Source organism: Schistocerca americana, chromosome 3 (assembly GCF_021461395.2).
Source record: "Schistocerca americana isolate TAMUIC-IGC-003095 chromosome 3, iqSchAmer2.1, whole genome shotgun sequence".
In the NCBI taxonomy this organism is placed as follows: domain Eukaryota; kingdom Metazoa; phylum Arthropoda; class Insecta; order Orthoptera; family Acrididae; genus Schistocerca; species Schistocerca americana.
Window position 1 is genome coordinate 962,012,436 of NC_060121.1, and position 26,165 is coordinate 962,038,600.

At 42.9% G+C, this 26,165-nt stretch overlaps 1 protein-coding gene across 1 annotated transcript in view; it reads right to left on the bottom strand.

Annotated features, from left to right (window-relative positions):
* Positions 1 to 5,556: 5,556 nt before the first annotated feature.
* Positions 5,557 to 26,165, bottom strand: part of LOC124606592 (facilitated trehalose transporter Tret1-2 homolog) — a 74,462-nt gene continuing 53,853 nt past the window's right edge. The window contains exons 5-6 of the mRNA XM_047138577.1: positions 11,792 to 11,900; positions 5,557 to 6,080 (exon numbers count right to left, since the gene is read on the bottom strand). Coding sequence (XP_046994533.1) covers positions 5,767 to 6,080; positions 11,792 to 11,900 — 423 coding nt within the window. The 3' untranslated portion in view covers positions 5,557 to 5,766. The remainder of the gene's footprint in view (positions 6,081 to 11,791; positions 11,901 to 26,165) is intronic.

A 26,165-nucleotide genomic window follows, 5' to 3' on the forward strand; every position in this document is an offset into this window, starting at 1 on the left:
CACTTATTCCCAGCAATGAAGAAGTGGTTGGCTATGCAGCGTTTTGATGACGACGCACAGCTTCAAGAAGAGGTAACCACGTGGTTGAAGGCGCAGGCGGCCGAATTTTACGACGAAGGAATTTCCAAGCTCGTCCATCGCTACGATAAGTGCCTTAATTTAAATGGAAACTACGTAGAAAAGTAGTATTTAAGTGTGGCTTTCATCTGTATATAATAAAAAAAATTTTCAATGCTTTATTTATTTTTAATTCCAAAACGTAATGTACTTTGTGGATAGCCCTCGTATTTGTACTATTTGGGAAATAACTATTGAAATAGGACTAAGTCCATGTCCATTTCTGGTTTAGTACTGACTTCCATAACTTTTGGTGATCACATAATTCATATATAACAAAGTCATTACTATGGAGAAGAAATAAGCCGTTAATGGTTGCCGTGAGAACTTCCATATGCTATTTATAATTGCTATCATCACCGTACCAATTGCCTGATTATGGAAGAGTTCATTGCACTTCTTTTGGGAAGAAGTAACAGTAGCTTTCCTTTATCATAACTCTATACAGATTAAATAAAAGTAATGTTTCACATTACTGTGCCTAATTAGGCTGGCGACCGTTTTTTATTTCATTTAAGCAGACTTCGTTATTTAAAACATTTTCCTATTTTCAATCTTTAGCTTCCTGGTTTCTTCTGTGCCACTAAATTCAGGTTCGATAAGCCAAACCCCTTAGGTAATTCACGGTCAATTTACAAAAATCCCCCCCCCCCCCCCCCAGAGGGTAATATTAACTGCGTCGTAATACCATAATTGGTGGTACACTGTATGTTAATATAACACGCAACGCAGTATAATGTTATATTTGGCTTTTCCCGTGACAGGACTAAATGTTCTGCTGGGCAGTTAATGATAACGTTCTTATCATTATTTCCGCCTGTACTTCTGCTCCAAGGATATGAATATGCTATAATATCTGTAAACTTTTTTATGCCACTCATAAAAGTTTCTAACCAGCAGTAATCATTCGCAACAGAGCGTCTTTTTATTAATGTCATACACGTAGAGACATTTTCTTCTCTTTATTTTTCCAGAGACTATTAGTTTCTTCCGCTTGTAAAATCTGAAACTACGGAAACGTCACCAGTAAAAGCAAGACAAGACTGGCAATTACCACTCACACGAGTACTTCTTGGAACTTGTTAAGAATCGCTGCTTTCTGAACGCCAAACTCTGCGTGATGTTCTAAGACTTGGTCTTCCGTTAAGGGAACAGAGTGAAAACAATCCCAGAGATTACCAAGCAACCCGTCTTGCAAAGGATATTCATCCAAAAGTGCTTAAACAGTGTAATCCAGCAAACTGCTGTTTCGTGGTGCTAGTTTTCAATTTGAGAGTCACAGTTCGGTAGAATATAAAAGAAATTTGGGAGAGCAAATAACTTTCATTCTAGGAAAACTGTAAATGAAAGAGACTTTCATAGCAACGTTAGACAAGCTCTATGAAATCCTCAATAGCAAGTGTGAGATTCAACTACGTTCAGAATTTGCGAGCCCACGTCCAGGCGATGCTGACTGCAAATATGAAGAGTACATCTCCTGCTCTTCTTTTAAAAATCTGATGAATCCTGTCAAAGAACTAGAGTTTAATAAAGATTAAAGAGAGAAGGGTGGATTTGTTGGACAGAATCCATTTGTATTACCAGATCTGTCTGAGCAAAGAATACAGTTTATAAAAAGCAGAGGAGGTAGGCAGCTGAGTTAAAAAGACTTTCTGAATACAAACGGAGAAGGAAGGGAGAATTAACATTAGAATTACCAGATCTGACTTAGCAAAGAATACAGTTTAAAAAGCAGAGGAGGTAGGCAGATAAGTTAAGAAGAGTTTCTGAACACAGACGGAGAAGGAAGGGAGAATTAACATTAGAATCAAATGAAATTCTTTTCTCCAAAGAAGATGAAGAGACAACTGCTGTTAAAGATGAAGAATCTGAAGATCCTTTTCAGATATCGTATGATGAGTCTGACGAACCTTCTGGTTCAAGTACAAGTTAGTATAAGACATTCTAAATGCGCAGTGTTGCAGTGCAAAGTAGTAGCTATGATTTCGGTCTACGTCCTACAGCTACCATTACAACAGCTGCACATTTGTATGCTGGATTAATTACCGAAGGAGACAGAAGACTTGTCGTTGATCAGAATAAAGTGAAAAGGGCCGAAGAAACAGTCATAAGATCACGTGATGAATAATTTCATGTTCGATGAAGGATAGGCAAGATTGAATGTATCTTCTTTCATGTATGGCAAGATTCCATTTAAGTTCTGTTACAAACAGACAACTCAAGTCATCAGTTGTGAAACAAGAGTATTACATTATTTGCAGTCAACCGTATTGAAGTTGTGTTTGACATTTAACTCCAGAGAAAGAATTGACGAGAAGGAAACCTGCTGAAATTATTGCTAACCATCTTTTGGATTTTTAAAAGAAAACCAGCGTTGATATAAGTTTGCTGGCTATTGGTGTTGACTCAACGAATTTCAACACTTGTTGGCAAGGAGGAGTCATTCATTAGGTTGATACAAAGCTGAATCATGAACCCATATGGTTGATTTGTGCTCTTCAAACCAATGAGCTGCATGCCCGAACAGTTGTCTGGGAAAGCTTTGTCTAACAACAAGTGGAGTGGTAAGGTTGGCAACATGTTTGACAGTGTAACAGAACTTGAGATCAAACCCTCATTTGTCAAAATATCATTTCCAGTGTCTTTGGTTCCATTGGGTGACACTGTTGTCAAAGATCTCTCTACAGATCAGGCTTATGGTTACAGAATAACTCAGACTGTAAGGGCAAGTGCACTTACAACTGATCTGACATTATTAGAAATTTGTCCTGCAATCCACTCTTAGTAGCAAACAACTGCCAATAAGAATTGCCGCATATACGTTTCAAATCATGACCTTAAAGGCAACAACTTGAAGTCATTACAACTGCTTGCAAAATACATTGTTTGCGGTTACTATCCCTGCTGGGTGAGAAGCTGCTAAAATCCCCAAAGATACTTTTTTGCCAACAATCCTAGATTAATCGTGGCTCGAATTTAGTGAAATGGAGCTTCAGACACTTTTATGCTCGGAAGAGTAAGAAGAAAGGAAAGTAGTGGTCCACAACATAACTGAGATGAAGAATGAAGACGATAATATACCAGGAGACCTATCTGCTCAGCCTTGGAAAATACCTGCAGTAAATCCAAGTGCAATTTCACTTTTGGAGCTGATAAACTGCTCTGAGAACATTTTTATGAAGATCCACTTACTTGTAAACTCAAACTGGCAGAAATAAGAAAATTTGTTCAAGGGCCAATGCAAATTCCGAAGTCGCCATGCCATGGATAGTCGATAGAGTGGTTTTTGAAAGAAGTGACAAGGTTTTCTGACATAGTGTACGCTCATAAGAAACGAGAAGGATACATTAGAGGATAGGAAGCAAGAAGAAGAATGATGTCTAGGAATGAATCGGTGCAAGATTTGATGAATATTGTTGGTTGAAGCTTTTTACGTTTTTTTCAATGTGTTTTCAGTGTTTGTTTGAGTTCATTAAACCAGTTTTAGAGCAAATTTTGGTGGATTTTATATTAATTTATGCCCTTTTGTTGGAAATTTCAATATATTTAGTACTTTAGCAGAAATTTACTGAGCTAAATATTTATCTGCAAAGAAAATCCTTTTCAATTACGACATTACACATCAAAAGGCATATTTTTGGACACTCTCATTCACAAAAATCACAAAATTGGCGTTGTCTAAAGGGTGAGGTTCACATGTGAAACACACCACCTATAGTATTAACACTGCTACCTAGTCAAGGAGCGACCTGTCACTGTCACTAACAAAGCATTTTTCGACACTAACTCGTATCGCTTCATCAACAGAATACTGATATCACAATTAATCAAACTATCAAAGTAACTCATTCTTTTTTTGCATTTCTGTCATATTTGATGGGTGCTTCGTATTCCACCAGAACCACCCAGAAGAAAATTCACCCTTCATATGACAGCTTTTATTTACTATTATACGTTATCGATTTTTCAAGTGGAAATAATTTCTGCAACACACTATTGATAAGCTGTATGGCCATCTGTAATTTTCAGCTATTCAATTAGAGTGATATATACAAACATATAAGCTCATATATTTGCACAATTGCATTTACAAGGTAATTGTAGTACACTGGGGCGCATTGTACATATTTAGATCTTACAGGATGTGTTAATACTGATCATTTATAAAATAGAATTACAAAAGAACACAATTAACCATTGCTTACGTTTTAACGTACTTACAAAATTCTATCCGTTTGACACATCAGAAACTGATTGTGGCAGGAAGAAACGAGCATGCATTACGTGATGATTTTGCATACATTAAATAATTATGTAGACACTCACATCGAGTAGGAGCACAATTTGTCTTCACGAAGTGCAAAACGTATTGCTTTAGATCTATAGCATTTTGAACAACAGTACTCAAAGAGAACAGGCAATACAGTACAATACAAAAGGAACCGTTTACTACACACGCTGTAATAAAATTGCTGTATCTGGTTGTCCACTGCGAATTGAGCGTATATTTTCTCGAAATTTTATTTTTATTCATTGAAAAAGGTCCGTTTCTTCCCATAATATCCGGCATGGCATGTGCTGTTTATGATGACATACAATCGTATATTTGCACCAACGCTTTTAGTACCTGGGAAAAAGTTTGACCGAATGATCAAAATATCTCAACGCGAAAAGAAAATATTTTGTTTACCCTAATAACCTGTTTTCTTAATTGTACATATGACGTAGATCTCTATTATCAGAAGAAAGTCATAGGAGCTAAATGAAGAGAATCAGGGGTGAACAGTGATCTTAAAAAGGAAATAACAATAAGGAAGTTGTTATTTGGCGGAAACAAGAGCGCAGAATTCCAGACGTCAACGTTTCCATTTAAATTTCTCGTTATTTGCATCAAAATAACGGGCGATACTGAAAGCTTTTGCGCTGCTGGTGCAGGACCGTTGATGAAAATGTAAAAAGGATGTTGTAGAGTATCGTTGGTGATGTATAAAATGTAGTAGTCTTTCGTCATTGCTATCTACGTTTCTTCTTCTTTACATGCAAGGTTCGGCCAGTACAAGTATCTCTTGCATTGGTAGCACAAGACAAAAAAGTTGTTCTAAATTATCCATACTGGAGTACAGAATGTGTCATTTTGACACTGGAAGTTAACTGCTAGCGATACATGGAAGACATTCCACTGCCATAAAATATCTTTGAAGAGTTCAATGGCTATAGCTTAGCATCCCGATGACACCTTTGGAGAAGGAGTTCTGAGTGTGGGAGAAAGGAACTGGTCGTGGCGCTGATGAGCGGTTCTTTCTCAAAGACAATTGAAGTCATCTCGGTTCCAAGCGAATGTAATTAGACAGCTACGTAGCGTCACGTTCTGTCGTAAATGTCGACTTCAACTGTTCACACTTTGAACTATTTCCCTCTGAGCCACTACACGTATAGATCACGTCTAATAATGAAACAGACGGTGCATTTTCTGTGTTCTTACTTCTGAAATAATTCCCTAGTAACAGCGTTGCATGCTTCTTCTTCTTGAGGTGCTCCATCGAAGTATTGGCAACTCTGGACATACTAACACAAGAAGAAGCCACTGTCTACTAACACTTCCACATAACGAAGCAGCTCCCGGCACAGAATATTGCACAGCAGAGTTCTCTAACTACCGATCGCTGGCAGCACAGGTCCGAAGGGCGCGCCCTTCTCCTCGCCGAGCATCTCTTGTATTTCCTCAAGGGTCTTCCCCTTCGTCTCCGGCACCACAAAGTAGACGTAAATCATTACGAGTAGTGCGCATCCCGCGAACACGAAGAAGGGACCCCCGTTTCCCACTGCGAGGGCGATGTCTTCGTAGAACCTGGTGACTATGAAGGACATGAACCAAGACACGCATGCGGCCATCGGCATCGCCACGATCTTCACGTTGGGTGGGAAGACTTCGCCAGATACCGTGAATGATAGGGAGCCGTAACCTGAAACAAAGACACCAAACTCTACATACATTGTGTCAATACAGATTTTTTTTTGCATATACAGGGTGTTACAAAAAGGTACGGCCAAACTTTCAGGAAACATTCCTCACACACAAAGAAACAAAATATGTTATGTGGACATGTGTCCGGAAACGCTTACTTTCCATGTTAGAGCTCATTTTATTACTTCTCTTCAAATCACATTAATCATGGAATGAAAACATGCAGCAACAGAACGTACCAGCGTGACTTAAAAGACTTTGTTACAGGAAATGTTCAAAATGTCCTCCGTTAGCGAGGATACATGCATCCACCCTCCATCGCATGGAATCCCTGATGCACTGGAGAATGGCGTATTGTATCACAGCCGTCCACAATACAAGCACGAAGAGTCTCTACATTTGGTACCGGGGTTGCGTAGACAAGAGCTTTCAAATGCCCCCATAAATGAAAGTCAAGAGGGTTGAGGTCAGGAGAGCGTGGAGGCCATGGAATCTACCAATCTATCGATCACCGAATCTGTTGTTGAGAAGCGTACGAACACTTTGACTGAAATGTGCAGGAGCTCCATCGTGCATGAACCACATGTTGTGTCGCACTTGTAAAGGCACATGTTCTAGCAGCACAGGTAGAGTCTCCTGTACGAAATCATGATAACATGCTCCATTGAGCGTAGGTGGAAGAACATGGAGCCCAATCAAGACATCACCAACAATGCCTGCCCAAAAGTTCACAGAATATCTGTGTTGATGACGTGATTGCACAATTGCGTGCGGATTCTCGTTAGCCCACACATGTTGATAGTGAAAATTTACAATTTGATCACGTTGGAATGAAGCCTCATCCGTAAAGAGAACATTTGCACTGAAATGAGGATTGACACATTGTTGGATGAACCATTCGCAGAAGTGTACCCGTGGAGGCCAATCACCTGCTGATAGTGTCTGCACACGCTATACATGATAGGGAAGCAACTGGTTCTCCCGTAGCACTCTCCATACAGTGACGTGGTCAACGTTACCTTATACAGCAGCCTGACGCTGACATTAGGGTTATCGTCAACTGCACGAAGAATTGCCTCGTCCATTGCAGGTGTCCTCGTCGTTCTAGGTCTTCCCCAGTCGCGGGTCATTGGCTGGAATGTTCCGTGCTCCCTAAGACGCCGATCAATTGCTTCGACGTCTTTCTGTCGGGACACCTTCGTTCTGGAAATCTGTCTCGATACAAACGTACCGCGCCACGGCTATTGCCCCGTGCTAATCCATACATCAAATGGGCATCTGCCAACTCCGCATTTGTAAACATTGCACTGACTGCAAAACCACGTTCGTGATGAACACTAACCTGTTGATGCTACGTACTGATGTGCTTGATGCTAGTACTCTAGAGCAATGAGTCGCATGTCAACACAAGCACCGAAGTCAACATTACCTTCCTTCAATTGGGCCAACTGGTGGTGAATCGAAGATGTACAGTACATACTGACGGAACTAAAATGAGCTCTAACTTGGAAATTAAGCGTTTCCGGACACATGTCCACATAACATCTTTTCTTTATTTGTGTGTGAGGAATGTTTCCTGAAAGTTTGGCCGTACCTTTTTGTAACACCCTGAATAGGGCGAGCCAGAACTCTACCGACAAACTTTCATAGATGACAGTATGCACCAAAGCACGAACAAATATCTAGTAAACATGGGATCTAACATGCTTACGCTAAGAGCTATGAGCACTTTCTGATCTTCAGAACTGTGTAACACGTCTCTTCTGCTGCAAGGTCTTTGCTTTCCTTATTTCGGGTGGATGTAGTACGGACCAACCAGAAAAAGACAAAAACAATAAGAAGCAGAAGAAATGAGACTAGCGAGAAGCTTAATATCAAAACGCGATCACGGAGTAGTTAATGAGTTGTACGAACTTGGAAGAAAAATATTCTATAACGGACGAAACAAGAAGGCCATAAAAACAGTCTAGCACCACCAATGAGAGAATTCCTGACGAAAAGGAATTTACTGGTATCAAACATAGGCCATAGGAAAAAAAATTCTGAGCATGTACGTTTCGAGCGCAGCACTGTATGGTAGTGAATCATGAACAGTGGGAAATTAGAGTATAATCAAATTGTAACGGTTTTGGTTGTGATGTTACAGAATAATTTTGAAAATTAAGTGGCCTGATACGATAAAAAACGAGGAGGTTCTACCCAGAATTCGCGAAGAAAAGAACATATGAGAACGAAAACGGGATGATAGGACATCTCACCGAACGTCCTGCATGGTACTAGAGGGAGCTGTAGAGGGGGAAAACTGCATGAAAAGGCTAGCGCAGGAGAGCGATTTGTGGCGATCCGCGTCAAATCAGTCAAAATACCGGTGCAAGCAAGGGTGTGGACCAAAACAAGGAAAAAAATATCCAATGAATGTGGGCTATAAAATGGGTCTCTTAAGATCTATGAGCACTTGTTTAGTTCAAATGGTTCAAATGGCTCTGACCACTATGGGACTTAACATCTATGGTCATCAGTCCCCTAGAACTTAGAATTACTTAAACCTAACTAACCTAAGGACATCACTTGTTTAGTAGAAGAGATGTGTTTCCCAGTAGCGAAGATGAAAAACCTTTCATAGTCCTAAATGTACATACTGTAGAACCCACGTTTACTGGATTTTTTTGTTCTTGCCCATACTACCTGCTTCGAAAGTTTTTGGTGGAATCCCGGCTCACTTTTAGACAAACGGTCCTTAAAATAACGTGTCACATATTCCTACAGAAGCTAGTATTGATCAGACACTGAAGGAAAGTTCCTGCAATTACTTGTCCGGAAACCAATACCTGCTGAGATATGGACCACTGAAGACATGCAAATACCAGCCTCCATTTTATTTATAGGTGAGACAGGACCCACAAAACATAACCTAGCGAATTACCATAATACGTCTCCGTAGGCAGATGCAAATCCTCGACCAATCATGGCGGTGAGCCATCGGGGTCGCTTCAGTATCAGTGTATGTACAGGAACTGTTAGTGACAGACTTACGGGGCCTTACACTTTACCAAACAGGTTAACAGATGTCGAGTATCACCGATTTCTGCTCAATAAATTATCACTTCCAATGGAGAATGATACCATTATAGAAAGACGGCTGTGGTTCTCGCACTACAGGGTAGGTCGATGAGGTCCTGTACCATACACTCACCATTCACCGGAATTGAACCCGTGGGATTTCTGGCTGTGGGGACATATAAGGGCATTGGCGTATGCCCAACCAATCGACAATATGCAGACGTTATAGGAGTGTGTGACCAAAGCATGTGACGAAATTCGAACGGAATCTGTTGTTTCCGAAAGAGAGCATGATTCCCTGCCAAGAAAGGCTGAAGGATGTGTCAGAATGCGTGGTAATGAAATGCAAGGCCTATAGTGTCTATTTCCATGTAATAAACCAATGGGAATGAAAGGACAAACTGACCCATATCTGAACAGGTATTGGTTTCCATTCATACTTTTATAGGGACACTAGATGAGTGACTGGCATTGCCTGGGAATGTATTTATTCCTGTCTTCTATAAGTCCATTTCCTCCCTTCCCTTCCACTGTCCATCTCCTCCTCCCTCTCTTAATCTGTTTCTCTCCCCCTCCTCTCTGCCTATCTGCTTCTCTACCTTCTGTCCATCTGCTCGTTCCCCTTTTGTCCATCTCCTATCCCCCTTCTAGGGTTAATCTTCTCTCCCTCTACCTCCTCCTCACCCCGTCTTTCTCCTGATCCCCTCTATCTTAATTTACCTCCTCCTCCCAAAATCTCTGTCCATCATCTTCTCCCCCTCTTCTTGTTCCTCTCCCCCTACTCCTCTCACTGTCCAGCTCCTCCTACTCACGTCTCTGTCCATCTCTTCCTCTTTTCTTTTTCCATCCATTTCCTTCTCTCTGAGCATCTCCTCCTCTTTCTTTTGTCTGTCCATCTGCTCCTCCCTCCTCTATCGATATGGTCTTTTCCCCTTTGTCTATATCCTCCTGTACCCTCTATCTGTCTTCTCCCCTCTTTCTCTATCCATCTTCTCCCCCTCACTCTCTGTCCACGTTCCTCCTCTTTCCTTTGTCATCTCCTTCTCTCCCATCTACCTGCCCATATCTTCCTCTGTACTGTCATTTCCTCCTCCTCCTCTCTCTGTCTATCTCCTCCTCTTTCGTCTCTCTGTCCATCTGCTCCTCATCACTCTGACCATACCCCCTCTTTTCCCCTCTGTCCATCTCCTTCTCTCCCCTTTCTCTTTCCTTCCAGTCCCTTCTCTCTCTACATTATCACCCCTACCCCAATAGGAGGTGCTGATTCTTACTCCCCCAGTGTTTTTTTTTTTTTCCACATAGCAAGTAATATCGTCTTGTTTAGTTGAAATCGGTCCACGGGTTTAAGAGGAGTTTCTACCCACAAATGTTGCAAATATTTCACAAATATTTAACAGATTCTACACATATTTGCGTACACATTTGACCTACATATCTAGCGGATTGCGCCCTGCAGTTTCGTAACCACACAGCTCGCTGTTTATGACGTCTTATCTCCTGAACTATGTGTTGTACATAATTTTAAAGGTACATTCAGTGGTATACGTAAACACTGTTTGCAAAATGTGTTACGAATACAGGTCGTAATAAAGAAGGAAGAAATTAAAACCTCATGCCTGATATAGCAATTTTATTGTATCAACAGTGAAAATATAATAAACCACTAGCCCTTTTTCTTTGATCATTCACGTAAACATGTCATTATTAAAAACCTAACGCAAAACTGACTCTGACTCTCCTTCTTTTCAGTACATAGCCCTTTGCAGAATTCCTAAATAGCACCTAGCGAAGTGGCGCAGTTGTTAACACACTGGACTCGCCTTCGGGAGGACGACGTTTCAAATCCGCATCTGGCCATCCTGATTTAGCTTTTCCGTGATTTTCCATAAATCGCTTGAGGCAAATTCCGGAATGGATCTTTCGAAACAGCACGGCCGACTGCTTTCCCCATCCTTTGCTGATCTGGTGGGACCAATGACCTCGCTGTTTGGTCCTCACCCCCAAATCAACCAACCTAAGTAGCATTGTGCCTACATTCAAAAACAATAACCGAAAAATAATGATGATGCAGTTTTTAATCAAGGACTGTCTTTAAGTAAACGACGTTTTTTTTAAATTACTACAGTACTGTACTACATGCACCTGTATTGTAAATAAGAGAAGTAATCGCAATAATTATTTTTCTACTAACTTACATTCTCCATTCACGATTAGAATTTCTACCCTCTCTTCGTTGATGTACGGTGGATTCACAAAACCCTTTGACTGACGACGCGGTTGACGTAATGAGTAGTGCGCAATTTCCTTTTGTTTCCATTTATTTGCTTTCAGTTCCGGTATGTGCACATGGTGATACATTTTTGAACAGGTGTTGAGGAGCTGAAGTGGATTACCGAATAAAAATGTGGGGTGCTATTTAAAAAAGACGTACTGCTAGTCATATTTTCGTAATTAAGTTACAAGAAAGGTGATCTTGTTGGTTTATTTCCATCTGATAACTAAGTAATATTTGTAGTATAGAAACATTTTTTACTTTGCTTCTAGACAAATGTTATTTTGGTGGTCAAGATGAATAGTACACCCTGTATAAGTTAATGATGATACCAGTGAATGAGGATGGTATTGCTGATGAGCAACTAAGAAGCTCACCTGGCGAGTAGACCATAATGTAGAAGATTAGGGCTGTGACGGGAATCCATCCGATGCTCTCCACATCCTGCTTTGCGTCGCTTAAAACGAAGAATACGCCCAAAGGAATCTGCAACATAAGGATTTTACAAATCTGTGCCATAAAGGCAACCATGGTGAATGATTTGCATGGTCACAGATGTAGGAGCTGTAATGCAGAGGAAGCTAGACTCCAGTATTCCTTCATTATTATTTATTAATGACCATGTTCGTTGCAAGTCAACCAAGTAGCTACGTAAGCCTCTTGTTTTTATCTGAACCAGGATTCTGAAGATAGCTAACACCGACAAGCGCAACAATGGGTCAATAAATGAAGGAATATTCGATTTTACTTTTCTCTGCATTACGATTCCTTCATCTGCGACCAATTAAGCAAATAGCAAATCGCGCAAATTAAGGATTTTTCTGCACAGGAGATACTTGGAAACACATTGGATTTTTAACGATAAAGGGTTGTAAAATGATATTTATTGCTGAATGTGATCTACTTTCTGCCCAGTACAATTTATACAATTATTCTTTGGCTGTCTTTAATTAAGCTACCTATTTCGAGGCTATACTCAACTCGTAAGTCCTTACAGTTGTCCAAATAAGTCGACAATGGAATCGCACACATAGAAGATGCACAGTGCAAACCAACTTGTGGCCAATTTAGTGGTGTTTCCTGTTCACAGTATACGGGATGTCTCGAATAGCAAACATCGCTAATGTTTCGTAGACATTTAGTGACAATGAGAGACAATTTTGGTAAAGTAGGCAACGCGCAAAACATACTACAGTTAAGCTTCTTAACTTTTAATGTATACTGATATTTTATTTCATGAGAGTGTACGTTCCATTAACGATGCACTACTGCTAATAATGTCGAACGTTCAAAGAGTGCAGTGGTTCAGATGGCCCTGAGCACTACGGGACTTAACTTCTGAGGTCATCAGTCCCCTAGAACTTAGAACTACGTAAACCTAACTAACCTAAGGACATCACACACATCCATGCCCGAGGCAGGATTCGAACCTGCGACTGTAGCGGTCGCGCGGTTGCAGACTGTAGCGCCTAGAACCGCTTGGCCACTTACTTCGGCTGAAGTAAGAACTGAAGAGGTGTTTAATGAAGGAAGACGGTAGGTGCGTGGGTCAAAAAAATGCAATTTTTAGCTAATAATTTTGCTGCATTCACTGATCCTTTCATCTTGTTTTAGCAATTCTTTGACGTCGACACCACGTCGAGGGTTAATCATTAGATTTTAATTGTCACCTCGAAAACATAAAGTTCCGTAATTAACTTTTAGTTTGTTAGCAGGTACATGTTGTGTCACCGCCAGACACCACACTTGCTAGGTGGTAGCGTTTAAATCGGCCGCGGTCCATTAGTATACGTCGGACCCGCGTGTCGCCACTGTCAGTAATTGCAGACCGAGCGCCACCACACGGCAGGTCTAGAGAGACGTCCTGGCACTCGCCCCAGTTGTACAGCCGACTTTGCTAGCAATGCTACTCTGACAAATACGCTCTCATTTGCCGAGACGATAGTTAGCATAGCCTTCAGCTACTTCATTTGCTACGACCTAGCAAGGCGCCATTATCCTTTGTTATATTGCTATTATACTTCTGTATCATCAAGAGCGATGTTCTACAATTACGAATTAAAGTTAAGTATTCCAGAAGCTATGTACTATTTTTGGCTACTATAATTTCCGTTATTGTTCCAGACCTCACGCCATCCTGCGTGAGCTTAACGCATGCTATTCGGCTACCCGCCCTAGTGGATTGGCTGTCGGGTCAGTCCACAACAACTGGCGACTCGGATACAAACGGTCTCCTTTCTATATAACTAATTTACTTGTGTCATGGCTTCGCCACAATCTCCAGATGTACTGTTCGAATTTTATCGCTTGCAGAATCAGCAGACGCAGGCCTTATTGGATGCCCTTGGACAGCTCGTCCAGGGTCATCGTGCAATGCAACACGATTTGGCAGCCGCCGCTCCACCGCTACTGCAGCCACAACATGCTGTTGCACCACCTTTTCATCCATTTGACGCAGTACTGGAAAGCTGGACGGAGTGGTCACGCCAATTTGGATTCCATCTCGCCGCCTACAGGATTCAAGGTAACGAGCAGCAGCCATTTCTTCTTTCCGCCGTGGGCGTGCACACGTACCGTGTGATAGTGAAATTGTTTCCCCGACGCGACGTAGCAACTCTGTCCTACGAAGAAATTTTGTCTGCATTAGATGCATATTTCAAGGAATCTGTCAATGTAGTTGCAAAAACGTATACTTTCTTTCGTACAAAACATACGGCCCGTCAAACAAATCGGGAGTGGGTTGGAACCTTGCAAGGCCTTACTAGGGATTGTGCTTTTGAGTGTGAATGTGGACTCCCTTATTCAATACAATGGTATGTGATGCAATTGCACAGAACGTTTCTGATGTTCGTGTAAGGGAACAGATTTTGAAACTAGTCAGTCCCTCCCTTCAACAAGTGAGAGACATATTGGATCGACAAGACACACTTGACTTTGCTCAGGAATCATTTGCAACTTCGCCAGCCATGTGTCACGTTAACCGGCCCGCCGGGCGCGCTGCACGGAACAGTAAACAGCCCTCGCGCTCGTCCGCGCAGCTGCTGCCAAGCTCTCAACCACGTGTCCCGCGGCGGCAAGCAAATGCAGTGCTAAAATCATGCCCGCGGTGTGCTACTAGACATTCGCGTGAGAATTGCCCATCACGCCAAGATATTTGCATTTTCTGTAATAAAATAGGACATGTTCAAAGTGTTTGCCAGAAGAAGCTTGGACCGGACACTAACAACCATTCCAGGCCCTTTGCTTCGCGCCGGAATCGAACCAAGAATACTCAGGCTTGTGAACCTTCGCCCATGGAAATTCATGTAGTTCATTCCACTCCGCCCAGTGCCCCTCTCTCTAACAGTGACTGTGTTCGTCCCACAAAAAGTGTGCGTCGACGTCGCCGGAAATCACGTCAATTAGCAAGTGATTCTGTACCAGTGTCTGTTCACGTTGCACAAGACAGTCGCTCTTGTCGTCAGCAGGACAATAAACCTTTTGTAGACTTGGACATTCATGGCCACGTGATACCATTCCAGCTCGATACAGGAGCTGCAGTTTCATTGATCAATAAAGACACGTACAAACAACTGGGCACACTTCCCTCGCGTGCCGCAAATGTTAAGTTAACTACATATTCATGTCACAAGATCCCTGTGTTAGGACAGTGCAGCCTTCTTGCAACATACAAGGGACAAACAAAACTTGTGTCTTTTTACGTCCTTCGTTCTTCTGCTGCAGTGAACTTGTTTGGTTTAGATTTATTTCAGTTGTTTAACTTGTCTATCGTCAATCAGGTCCTATCAGTGAACCAGACTGTGCCTTCAGACAGTGTTTCTCGTCTATGTGAAGAATTTGCAGACATTTTTGCACTGGGCCTAGGTTGCGCTAAGAACTATGAAGCACATTTGGAACTGAAAGTAAACGCGCAACCGAAATTTTTCCGAGCGCGCAATGTTCCCCACACATTGCGTGATGAGGTCGCAAGAATATTACACGAGTTGGAATCACAAGGTGTGATTGAACGTGTGCAGGCTTCTCTCTGGGCATCACCCTTAGTAATTTTACCAAAACCTTCCGGAAAATTGAGACTTTGTGTGGACTTCAAGGCAACAGTGAATCCACAGCTAGTGATTGCAACTTATCCTTTACCCCGCCCGGAAGATCTTTTTGACAAACTGTGCCCGGGTAAATATTTTTCGAAGTTGGACCTAGCAGATGCGTACTTGCAAATACCTGTGGACGACGAATCCCAGTGCGTCTTGGTGGTTAACACGCATCTTGGTTTGTACCGATTCAAGAGACTGCCATTTGGGTGTGCATCCGCCCCTGCATTGTTTCAGCAATATCTGCAAACTGTTTGTGCCTCGGTCCCTACTGCAGCAAACTATCTGGACGATATTGTGATCTCTGGAAAGACAGAAGAAGAACATTTATCCAATCTCAGAACATTATTTCAGGTCTTGCGACAAAATGGTCTTCACTTGCGGAAGGACAAATGTGTGTTTTTTGCTCGTGACTTACCATATTTGGGACATGTAATCAATGCCCAAGTCATACATCCCAGCCCAGAACACCTCTGTGCCATACAAGACTTGCCTTCGCCGCAGAATTTGAAGCAGCTACAGAGTGTGCTGGGTAAAATTAATTACTACCATAGATATGTTTCCCATGCCTCTTCCATTTCAGCTCCGCTTCATCGCTTACGCTGTAAAGGTGTTCCGTTCGTCTGGACGACGGAATGCGAACGCGCCTTTCGCCAGTTGAAATCGGCGTTGCTTTCCAATACTTGCCTTACGCCATTCGATCCCCAGAAACCCCTTCTGTTGATGGTAGATGCATCGGATTTCGGGATCGGAGATGTGCTTGCGCACAAAGATGGATCGCTTGATCGCCCTATTGCCTTTGCGTCCAAATTGCTCTCGTCTGCGCAAAGAAATTATTCACAGATTGAGAAAGAAGCTTTGGCTCTCGTATTTGGTGTTACGAAGTTTCATGATTTCTTGTATGGTCGTCACTATACCGTCATCACCGACCACAAACCTTTGACATCGCTATTTCATCCGAACAAGCCTGTACCTCCACGTACAGCGCAGAAATTCATTCGCTGGTCTATTTTCCTCTCGCAGTACCGCTACGATATCTTGTATCGGTCCACTGCTAAGCACGGAAACGCCGATGCGTTGTCCCGTTTGCCTGTTGCTGAGGATAGAGCATTCGATTCTTCCGCACTTGCTTGCATGTTCATTGATTCGGAAACCGATGACGTGGTCGAATCGTTTCCGATTGATTTTCGTCGTGTAGCTACAGCCACAGCTGCTGACCCTGTCCTTGCTACCGTACTGCGTTTTGTTGCTACGCAATGGCTCTTGTCGAAATCACGGATCGAGGATCCGTTGGTTCGCCGATTTTTTGCTCACAAGGGGAGTCTTTTTGTTCGACGTGGTGTTTTGCTGTTGCGTTCTGATAATGATCAGTCCAGGGTCGTGGTCCCACGTTCGTTACAGTCCTCTGTATTACGGCTTCTCCACCAAGGACACTGGGGTATAGTGCGAACGAAACAACTTGCTCGTCAGCACTGTACTTGGTTCGGAATCGATGCTACGATTACGAATATGATCTCTTCTTGCATGGCGTGTGCCGAACAACAATCCGCACCACCGCGGAAATTCTTTGCATTGCCGAAAGCCACTTCCCCTTGGCAACGCTTGCACATCGATTTTGCAGGTCCATTCTGGAATGCTCGATGGTTGGTAGTGGTAGATTCATTCAGTAATTTTCCTTTTGTTGTCCGGATGTCTTCCATGACGTCGTCTGCTACCATCCAAGCGTTATCCGCTACCTTTAGCATTGAAGGTCTTCCACAGACTATTGTTTCCGACAATGGCCCACAATTCACGTCCGCAGAATTTCAGTCATTCTGCAAGGCCAATGGTATTCAACATCTGACATCCGCGCCGTTTTCGCCCCAGTCAAACGGTGCCGCTGAACGATTGGTCCGGACTTTCAAGTCACAGATGTTGAAGTTGAAACAGTCGCATTCTCGGGAGGACGCGTTATTGATCTTTTTGTCTTCGTATCGCTCTCAGCCCCGAGATGGTCGCTCGCCGGCTGAGTTGCTCCATGGTCGTCCTCATCGAACCTTGATGTCTTCGCTGCATCCGCCGCATCAGGTTCCTGTGCAGCGGCAGACGCCTGCTTTGCTCCAGGCGACGTTGTATACTATCGCAACTATCGAGGTTCACGGCGTTGTCTCGCATGGCGCATTCTTCGCTGCCTCGGCCGCGCTATGTATCTGGTTTTGGGGGCCTCTGGTGAGGTGCGTCGGCATCTCAATCAGTTGCGCCTCTGTCGTCGCACGGGTTCTGCCGCTCCCCGTCTGCTTTCAGCGACGGTGCCGTCCGGTCAGCGCCCTGGGGACCCATCTACTGGCTCGCCTCATCCCCAGGTGTTACCGACGCTGCCTTCCATTTTGCCCCATGGTGACGCGCCGCCGCCGCCGCCTGTTCTCCCGCCGGCGACGCCCGCAGTGGACGCTTCGCTGCAGCCGCCAAGCGCCTCCCTGGGTCACGCGCCGCCGATCGCTTCCCGTGACCAGCTGTCCTCCGACATGGAACTCTTGCCCGCTCCGGACCAGATGTCGTCTTCGCCCGTCGGGTACCCCGACGCGATGGAGGTCGACCCTACGGCCCCTCCTGTCTCTTTACGGGCGCATACACCGCATGTTGGCGTGCACCCTGTGTAACGCCGGAAATGCATATCCTCCTATTTCCATCTATTGTACTATTATTTTTTTTCCTTGTTTTGTTACCTCAAGATATGACATTTCTGTCTCTTTATATATTGTAATTGCTTTACTGTTTGGATATATTTATATTTATGCACTTATGTCGATGTATAATTGGTTTGTTTCGTAAATATTATTTGTATTTTTACGCTGGGTCTTGCCTAGGGAAAACTGCTATCGAACGATTACATCGATAGGTCGTGTGAAGACTCAAAGTGTGTAGGATCTTTGGTAGTCTTAACTCTGCCGCGTGGAGCGCGGGCAGAACAGTAAGTCAGGGTCTGGCTGGAGTAGCGAGTGGAGCAGGTGTGTTGTGTGACGCTCCCGCGAGTTGCCGCGCTTTCGGGGTTTGGCAGCATGTAATTGCGCTCGACTCGCGATGATAGTTTCTGACATGGTGTCGCGGACGGGAAGCATTAGCTAGCGCACATCAAGAGCCCGTTTCGCCTGGTGACCGTGTCGAGAAGAAGGCGCGCCAACATCCAGCTTCTGCAACAGCGACGGCCGACAATGAGTGACTGTCGCCACCTCCTCGATCGACGGCTTCAAACCTTCAATCAACCAACAAGGAAGACTAAAAGCACGTAAAGTTTCAGAACTGTATGGCAGACCTCAGCTTTTCAAATTGTTCCATTTGCCTCGCAAAATTACAGCAACTTAGCATGAACCTTTGTTGCTCATTGTCCCAATTGCATTGCCAAGCAGGGTCCCTTCCTTTTCCGAAATGAACCCGAGTGTCGTTGAAATTCAAACGCCAGCATTAAAGTAATATAGCTAACTCGTTTTCACTGCTTTAATTTCAAAGTTCAATTATGGCATTAATAGCTGGCTACAATATTCAGATTACACAAGCACGAATTAAGAGTGCGAGCTTTGTTACCGTATTTTAGCTTACCTGTGACTGCAGCTCAGCTTGGTACGTACTAAATTTTACTATTGTTAATTGTTCAGGATCATTTAATTCAAGTTCAAAGTTAAATCTCTTATTTCTAAATTGCGTAGATTCAAGTAGTTTTTGAAATGATTGTTGAGGTAGTCCAAGACTAACCGTATTTTACTGAATTTCGATGTGCTTCAGAAAGAAAGCTCACTATTCACTTCAGTCACTAAATTAACTTTCGATTTTCCGGTTATTAATTCTTTTGCTAAATTAAGTCAGAGTGTAGCGAAATTTATTACTTCTGACAAACTTTCAGTTTTCACACTACACGTGCCAACCTTCAGTTGCCACGCTTCTAGTGTTTATTATATGTGTAATAACCTTTCTTTTTCAGTTACTATAGTAATTGTCCTTAGGACTGGCGACCGTGATTTCCCCCAAATCTCAAATACCTAATTACCGCTAGTTAATTGTTAACGTAACGGCCGCACATTTACTTTCTTTATTAACTTTACCCCTTTTCAAAATTAATTTCCACCAGTTTCATTAGCACATTTCCTTTCATTTAGATGTAACCCTTTCCTCCCTCTTTACCGACAGGTTAACTTCGGTGACGATTGCTTTTCCAAAACTCCCATTAGGTACACGCGGTTTAATTTCTCACTGTCATTAAGGTCGATAAGTGAGGGGGGAGGTTACACGTGGCGACCTGGTGACAGGACAATCTTCGGATTTGAGGTTGTTCTGGACACGAATTTTGCATTGTGCAAATCTCGTAACAAAGTACTGGTTACGTACAGGCCGTTACGTCAGCGAGAATAAGTAGTGGGAGTAATCCTAATTATATTTGAGGTTTGGCATTTATATTGAAAATTATTAAAATGAGTGAAGGCAACAATTACCAAAATTTGGTAGACTTGGATACGGAACAATCGGTCGAACAGTGGGAAACGCGCACCGCGGTACCCATTGTTCAGGGGCAGGCGGCTAGCATGAAAGACGCGACCGCCGAAACGCAACAAAGAGCAGAAATGGAATTCCAAACTTTAGAAAATGTTTCGGAATCGGAAGCGAAAATCAAATCTGTACCCCTTGATGATGAATACGGGGGAACATGTATAGAGGAACCAGCTACGGAAGTAAAACCGGTAGTCTCCGGGAATTTAACTGATTTATTGAATGTTTTGATTAATGAAATCAAGAGTCAATCGGCAGAAATTATAGCTCTGTCTGCCAAGCAAGAAGCTCAGTCTGAAAAAATTGAACGAAAGCTAGACAATCAGAACAAAGCTATTAATGTTGTTAACAACAATGTTGGAGTTGTTAATACAAAAGTTGATAAAATCAAAGAAGATATTGTTGTAATTAATACCGAAATCGGTAATCTTAAACAGGAAATGATAGGCGTTCAGGCGGAAATTGCGAGCATAAATACTCGTTTTGATTCCGAAATTAGCAGAATCGAGAAAAGTGTAGGAGAAGCAGTTGCTCCGATCATCGAGAATAAGGTGACGGAACAAATTCAATTAGTGAAAAAAGAGGATCAACAGAAGGTGGAAACTTTAAAGGCTTTAGTGTCCAAAGTAGACACTAAAGTGAGGGAGCAGGCTAATACCTGCGAAGAGAAAAAGAGGGAAGTGGAAACGCTTGCGACAACCACTTGCCAAGTAATTACGAGAGTGTCGGAATTAGAAAAGAAACTTGACGAAAAACAGAGCTATGTGCCAATCTGTGCACATAGTTCGGAATTGTTGACGAAAGAGGAGCGGTTCGACCCCTTGAAAAAAGGCGGTATACACGCGACGGATTTCATTAAAAATTGTGAAAGAGTTTTACCCAGATCATGGACTAATGAGAGAAAAATTAATGCGGTTATTGATGTGTTGGCTGGTGATGCCAAGCGTTGGGGCTTAAACCTCAACATTACGAACCTGACTTTTGACGAGTTTAAAAATTTGTTTCTGGCTGAATACTGGTCAGAGCAAAAACAGCAAAGTGTCTGGCGCGAATTTGTCGTATCGAGGCCTTTCGATGCGAATTCGCGCGGCTCGATGAAGGAGTTTTGTGAGGGCTGGATCCGCAAGTTGGAATATTTGCGTGATCGCCGCTCGGAATCCGAAATAGTCTGGGAACTCTACAAAAAGCTTCCAGATGATACAAAACGCTACGTAGGAAGCAATTACAGGACAATCAATGATTTCCTGGAAAGAGTGGAGGACGAGGACAATTGGCGCAATAATCGCGACAGTAGTAGAGGCCGTGGTAACAACAACGGGTACCACAGCAACCACAACAACGATAACCACGGGAATAATGCATACCGCAACCATGGCAGCAATAACAATAATGGTCCGGACCGTAATAACAATCGGTACAATGCAAATAATAACAGGAATGACGGAAACCAGTATCATACTAACGTGATACGGGCTTCACAGAATAGTAATAATGCCAGGGGGTGTGATCAGCCGCCTCAGCAGCATCCGGGGAGCGTATCTGCTGGGACGAGACAGGGAAACCATTAGCCGCGCCGGTGAGGGGCCGACCGGGCGTGGAGAAATTTTGGCGGCCCAATAACAGTAGAAAACCGAGGTGTCGTCGTTATGAAAATTCCGTGTGGAATAATCAACGGCGGGAGAGTGTGCCAGTGTTAAGAGAAAGGAGTGCGCCCACAAGTAGTAGATCAGCAGTATACACGGCAGTAGGTAGTACATTGACTGTCAGTGAGAACAATTTAAGTAGTGTTCCGGAAATTGATTATAAAGTGGCAGCTGTAATACCCACAGCGGAACTGGAGATTGAGTTTAAGGATGATTCGCAATTGTTGAGAGAAGATCAGATGTCGGATAAAACGTCCGTCATCGAGCGAGGGGATGCAGAGAGGGATGAGGTCTGGTTAAGGCAGTTCGGTCGCTTATACGACGAACTAAGAGATTATAGGGGCCTGTACGGGAGGAGTGTTTATAGGGAGCGCGGGCAGGATTTGCCGCGTCTCGTCCCACAGGGAGATAGTATTTGTGAAGTGATGGAAAGTTCTGGCCCTAACCGGCAGACTTTACCAGAAATAGTTGATGTTAATGGGGAGCACGAGCAAGATTCGTCGTGTTTCGTCCCGCAGGAGTTAGAAGTTGAAGTAGTAACGGAAAGTTCTGGCCCTAACCGGCAGACTTTACCGAAAGTTATAGTAGTAGAGGTAGCCGACCCATCCGACGCAAACCTCCAGTTTAAACATTGCGAGAGTATTAAGGAGAAAGATTACGAAAATTTTAGTGATAGCCGGACACGATTGGTAGAAAAGCACATAGATTACAGCGTGTATGAGGTTAGAGCTGACATTATACAGTCAGACGATAGCAGTGTGGGTTGCGCAGATCCAGAGGAAGTAATTTCAGATGCTACTGGGCACATTCCTCCAGGTAGATTGGCAGATGAGATCAATCTGACCAAAGTGGAATCAACGAAGGTGACAATTAGTGAAGTGATAGCAAAGCAGCACTCACTAGTTGACGAGTTACAGGAAAAGGTTTCGGTATTGGAGGCGAAGCTGCAGACTAAGCCTCAGGACAAACGTGTTGAAATTAAAACTGTATGTGAACAGAGTCTGAAAAAGCCGCCAGATAAGCCGAATTTAGGATCAAAGCCGGATGGTTTTTTCTGGAATGACCTGGATATAGACGAGGATTTACTGTGGGAAAATAATGAAACAGTCGAGGACAAGTGTAGACAGATAGTAGTGTCTGTTAATATGCACGACCTACAACTAAACGTGTTGATTGACACCGGTGCAGAATTGAGTGCTGTATCTGGGAAAATATTTGAGTTACTGAAAGACAGACCCGGCATCGTAGTTATGCCAGTAACAGGAGTGAAAATTATCGGTGCTACTGGGAAGGCCAGTAAACCGGTCACAAAACAGATTTTTGTCCACTTCGAGATATGTGGGGCACGATTTGAACAAGAGTTTGTCGTCGTGCCAGACTTAACTACGGAAGTAATTATCGGGTTAAATTGGCTATTAAAGTACCGTGCAGTGATTAACTGCGAAAGCAAAACTTTGACATGTATGTCACTAGATAAAACGATAGTAGTTAGCTTTGACGAGGCAGGAGACGGTGTGCATAGGCAATACCAGCCTATACACATTGTTAACTGGCCGAATGGTATTGATGTAGGTATGAATTTGAACTACTGTAATGTGAGGAATCTCGGCATTGACAATAGTGTAGAAACTGAATTGGAAAGTATTGTAGACGGTATGTGAAACGTAACACACGAACAAAGACGAGGCCTGTATGAAGTGATGATGAGGAATAAGAGTGTGTTTTCAGACAAACCGGGTCTTGTGGAAGGATATAAATGCAAGTTGCATGTAATTCCGCACGAACCATTCTTCGTGAGACCGTATGCTATACCGCTGTCCAAAAAGGAAGCAGTGCAACGGGAGATAGATAAGATGATCGAATGGGGAGTGATTGAAAGAAGTACAAGTCCATACAATAACGGTTTGGTCATTGTAGCAAAACGGGATGGTAGTGTGCGTATTGTGATTGACGCACGCACGTTGAATAGGGTCGTTCAACGTGAAACAGACAGACCAGAGAGTATGGAGGAGATTTTGCAACGTTTTCATGACGTTAAGTTCATGACTAGCCTCGATCTGACAGCTAGTTACTGGCAAATAGAACTCGAAGAAGAATCTAGGCCATACACCGCCTTCTTGTTTGCGGGCAGGTGTTATCAGTATAGAGTACTGCCGTTTGGACTTAATATATCTGTGTCCGTATTCATCAGGGCCCTAGATAAAGTGCTAGGACCGGCTTTGAGTTCAAGATTAACTGTATATGTTGACGACCTATTGTTGGCCAATGCCACTTGGCATGACCATTGTGACCTGTTAGATGAAGTTTTTAGAGCATTGCGCCGTGGCGGAATGACTCTAAAGCTAAAGAAATGCGAATTTGTGAAGCAGGAACTGAAATTTTTAGGGCATGTAATTACCACTGCTGGTATTACGAAAGACCCAGAGAAACTAGAGGCAATAAGGAATTGTCCTCCACCCAAGTCTAGGAAACAGTTAAAAAGTTTTCTAGGGCTCACAGGATTTTACCGTAAATTTGTAAAAGGACAAGTGTTTAATGATGAAAATTTGAATAAGCTCTTACGCAAAAATGTTCCGTTTGTGTGGACTGACGGGTGTCAGACCGCTTTCGAGAGATTAAAAGACGAGTTGTTAAGATCTAACATACTATTTCATCCTGATTTATCGCTACCCTTCCATCTGGGAACGGATTCGTCGAATTACGGGGTGGGGGTAGAACTGTTCCAAGAAGTTGGTAAAGGAGAGGATAAGGAACACCGGACGATAGCGTTCGCGAGTCGAACTTTATCAAAAAGTGAGCGAAACTACACGATTTCTGAGAAAGGGTGTCTCGCTATCGTGTGGGGATTCAAGAAGTTCAAGGGTTACCTATGGGACCGTAAGGTGATTATTCATACGGACCATAAGGCGCTCACTTATCTGAAGGATTGTAAACTACTTCACGAAAGACTGACTAGGTGGTCGCTGTATTTACAGCAATTTAACTATGACATCTGTTACGTAAGAGGGACCGACAATTGCGTAGCGGATGCGCTGTCGCGGTTGCCCGAGTCTAATCAAGGTCTATTGAAAGATGAGGCAGATGGAGTGGTCAAATTGTACTATTTTAAAGAAGTTGAGGGACGTAAATTAATAATGAACATTTGTAAGAATCTACGTCGTCATCAGAACGAGGATGGTTGTTTAAATATGGTGGAAACCCGATATGATGAAAAGAGTCCAGAAGGAGAGAAATTAAGGAAGTATTACAAGATATACGATCATATCTTGTACATACGTAAGGGTGAAGATAGTAATATTTGGCGGGTATGCTGGCCCAGCAAATACGTCACGGAAATAATAGACTACTACCATTTGGCGTATGGTCACTGTGGACCAAAGAAATGTACGGAAAAGCTGAGTGAAGTAGTGCATTTCAACAACATGTTAAAACGAGTTACTGACAGAGTGAAAACTTGCGATTTATGTCAGAAGGTGAAGGTTACCAACTGTACGAGTCGTGGTCCCATGCAAAGTATAAGGCCTAACGACACCTTTGAATTACTGTGCGTGGACTTGTACGGACCTTTGCCCAAGTCATCAGGAAACTTTGCCTACATTTTAGTAGTGCTAGAAGCTTTTTCCAAGTTCATCAAGCTATACCCGATTAGGAAAGCTACAGCCAAAGCGGTCTATAGCAAGCTTGTGAACGATTATTTTGTTCATATTGGTAAGCCCAAGGCGATTCTATCAGACAATGGGGCACAATTTACTTCTAAGTTGTGGAATGAAGGCATGGAAAGTAATGGGGTCGAGGTGACCCATATTTCAGCTTATTGTCCGGCTGGGAATCCCGCTGAGAGGTATATGCGCGAGCTAGGCCGACTGTGCCGTACCTACTGCCATCACAACCATAGGGCATGGGGCAAATATGAAGCAGAATTTAAGAGAATTATGAACACCTTGAGACATGAATCTACGGGATTTTCTCCAGAGGAAATCCTGTTGGATGACAGAAGTAAAAGTTTAGTGGAAGTGATAATCAAATTCCCTCCACGGATTGACATTAGTATTGGTGTGAAAAAAGATCGTTTGCGAGAAGTAACGAAGCTAAAAGCTGATGCTCGCATACGTCGTCATGACGCTAAAGCGCGTTTTGCTAAGTTTGCAATCGGAGACTTAGTACTTGTAAAAGCTCATGAGAAATCGAGCGAGATAGACCATGAAAACTCTAAATTTAAGTTTGTTTATAATGGACCATATAAAGTCATTGGTATGCCTCACACAAATGCTTACGGAATATTGTAGACTTGAAATTGTACCAACCTAGGATCGATTAATACCACACAATGGGTAATTTATACAGTATGTAAAATAGAGTGTAAGATTTAACGATTTGCTAGATTGCCATGCTTTTGACTGACCAAGGTCATTAAAGAAGTTGTAATTAATAAGTAATTAATTTTGATTAATCAATTTAATTTTAATCAATTTAATCATGATCTAATCAACTGAAAAATCCAA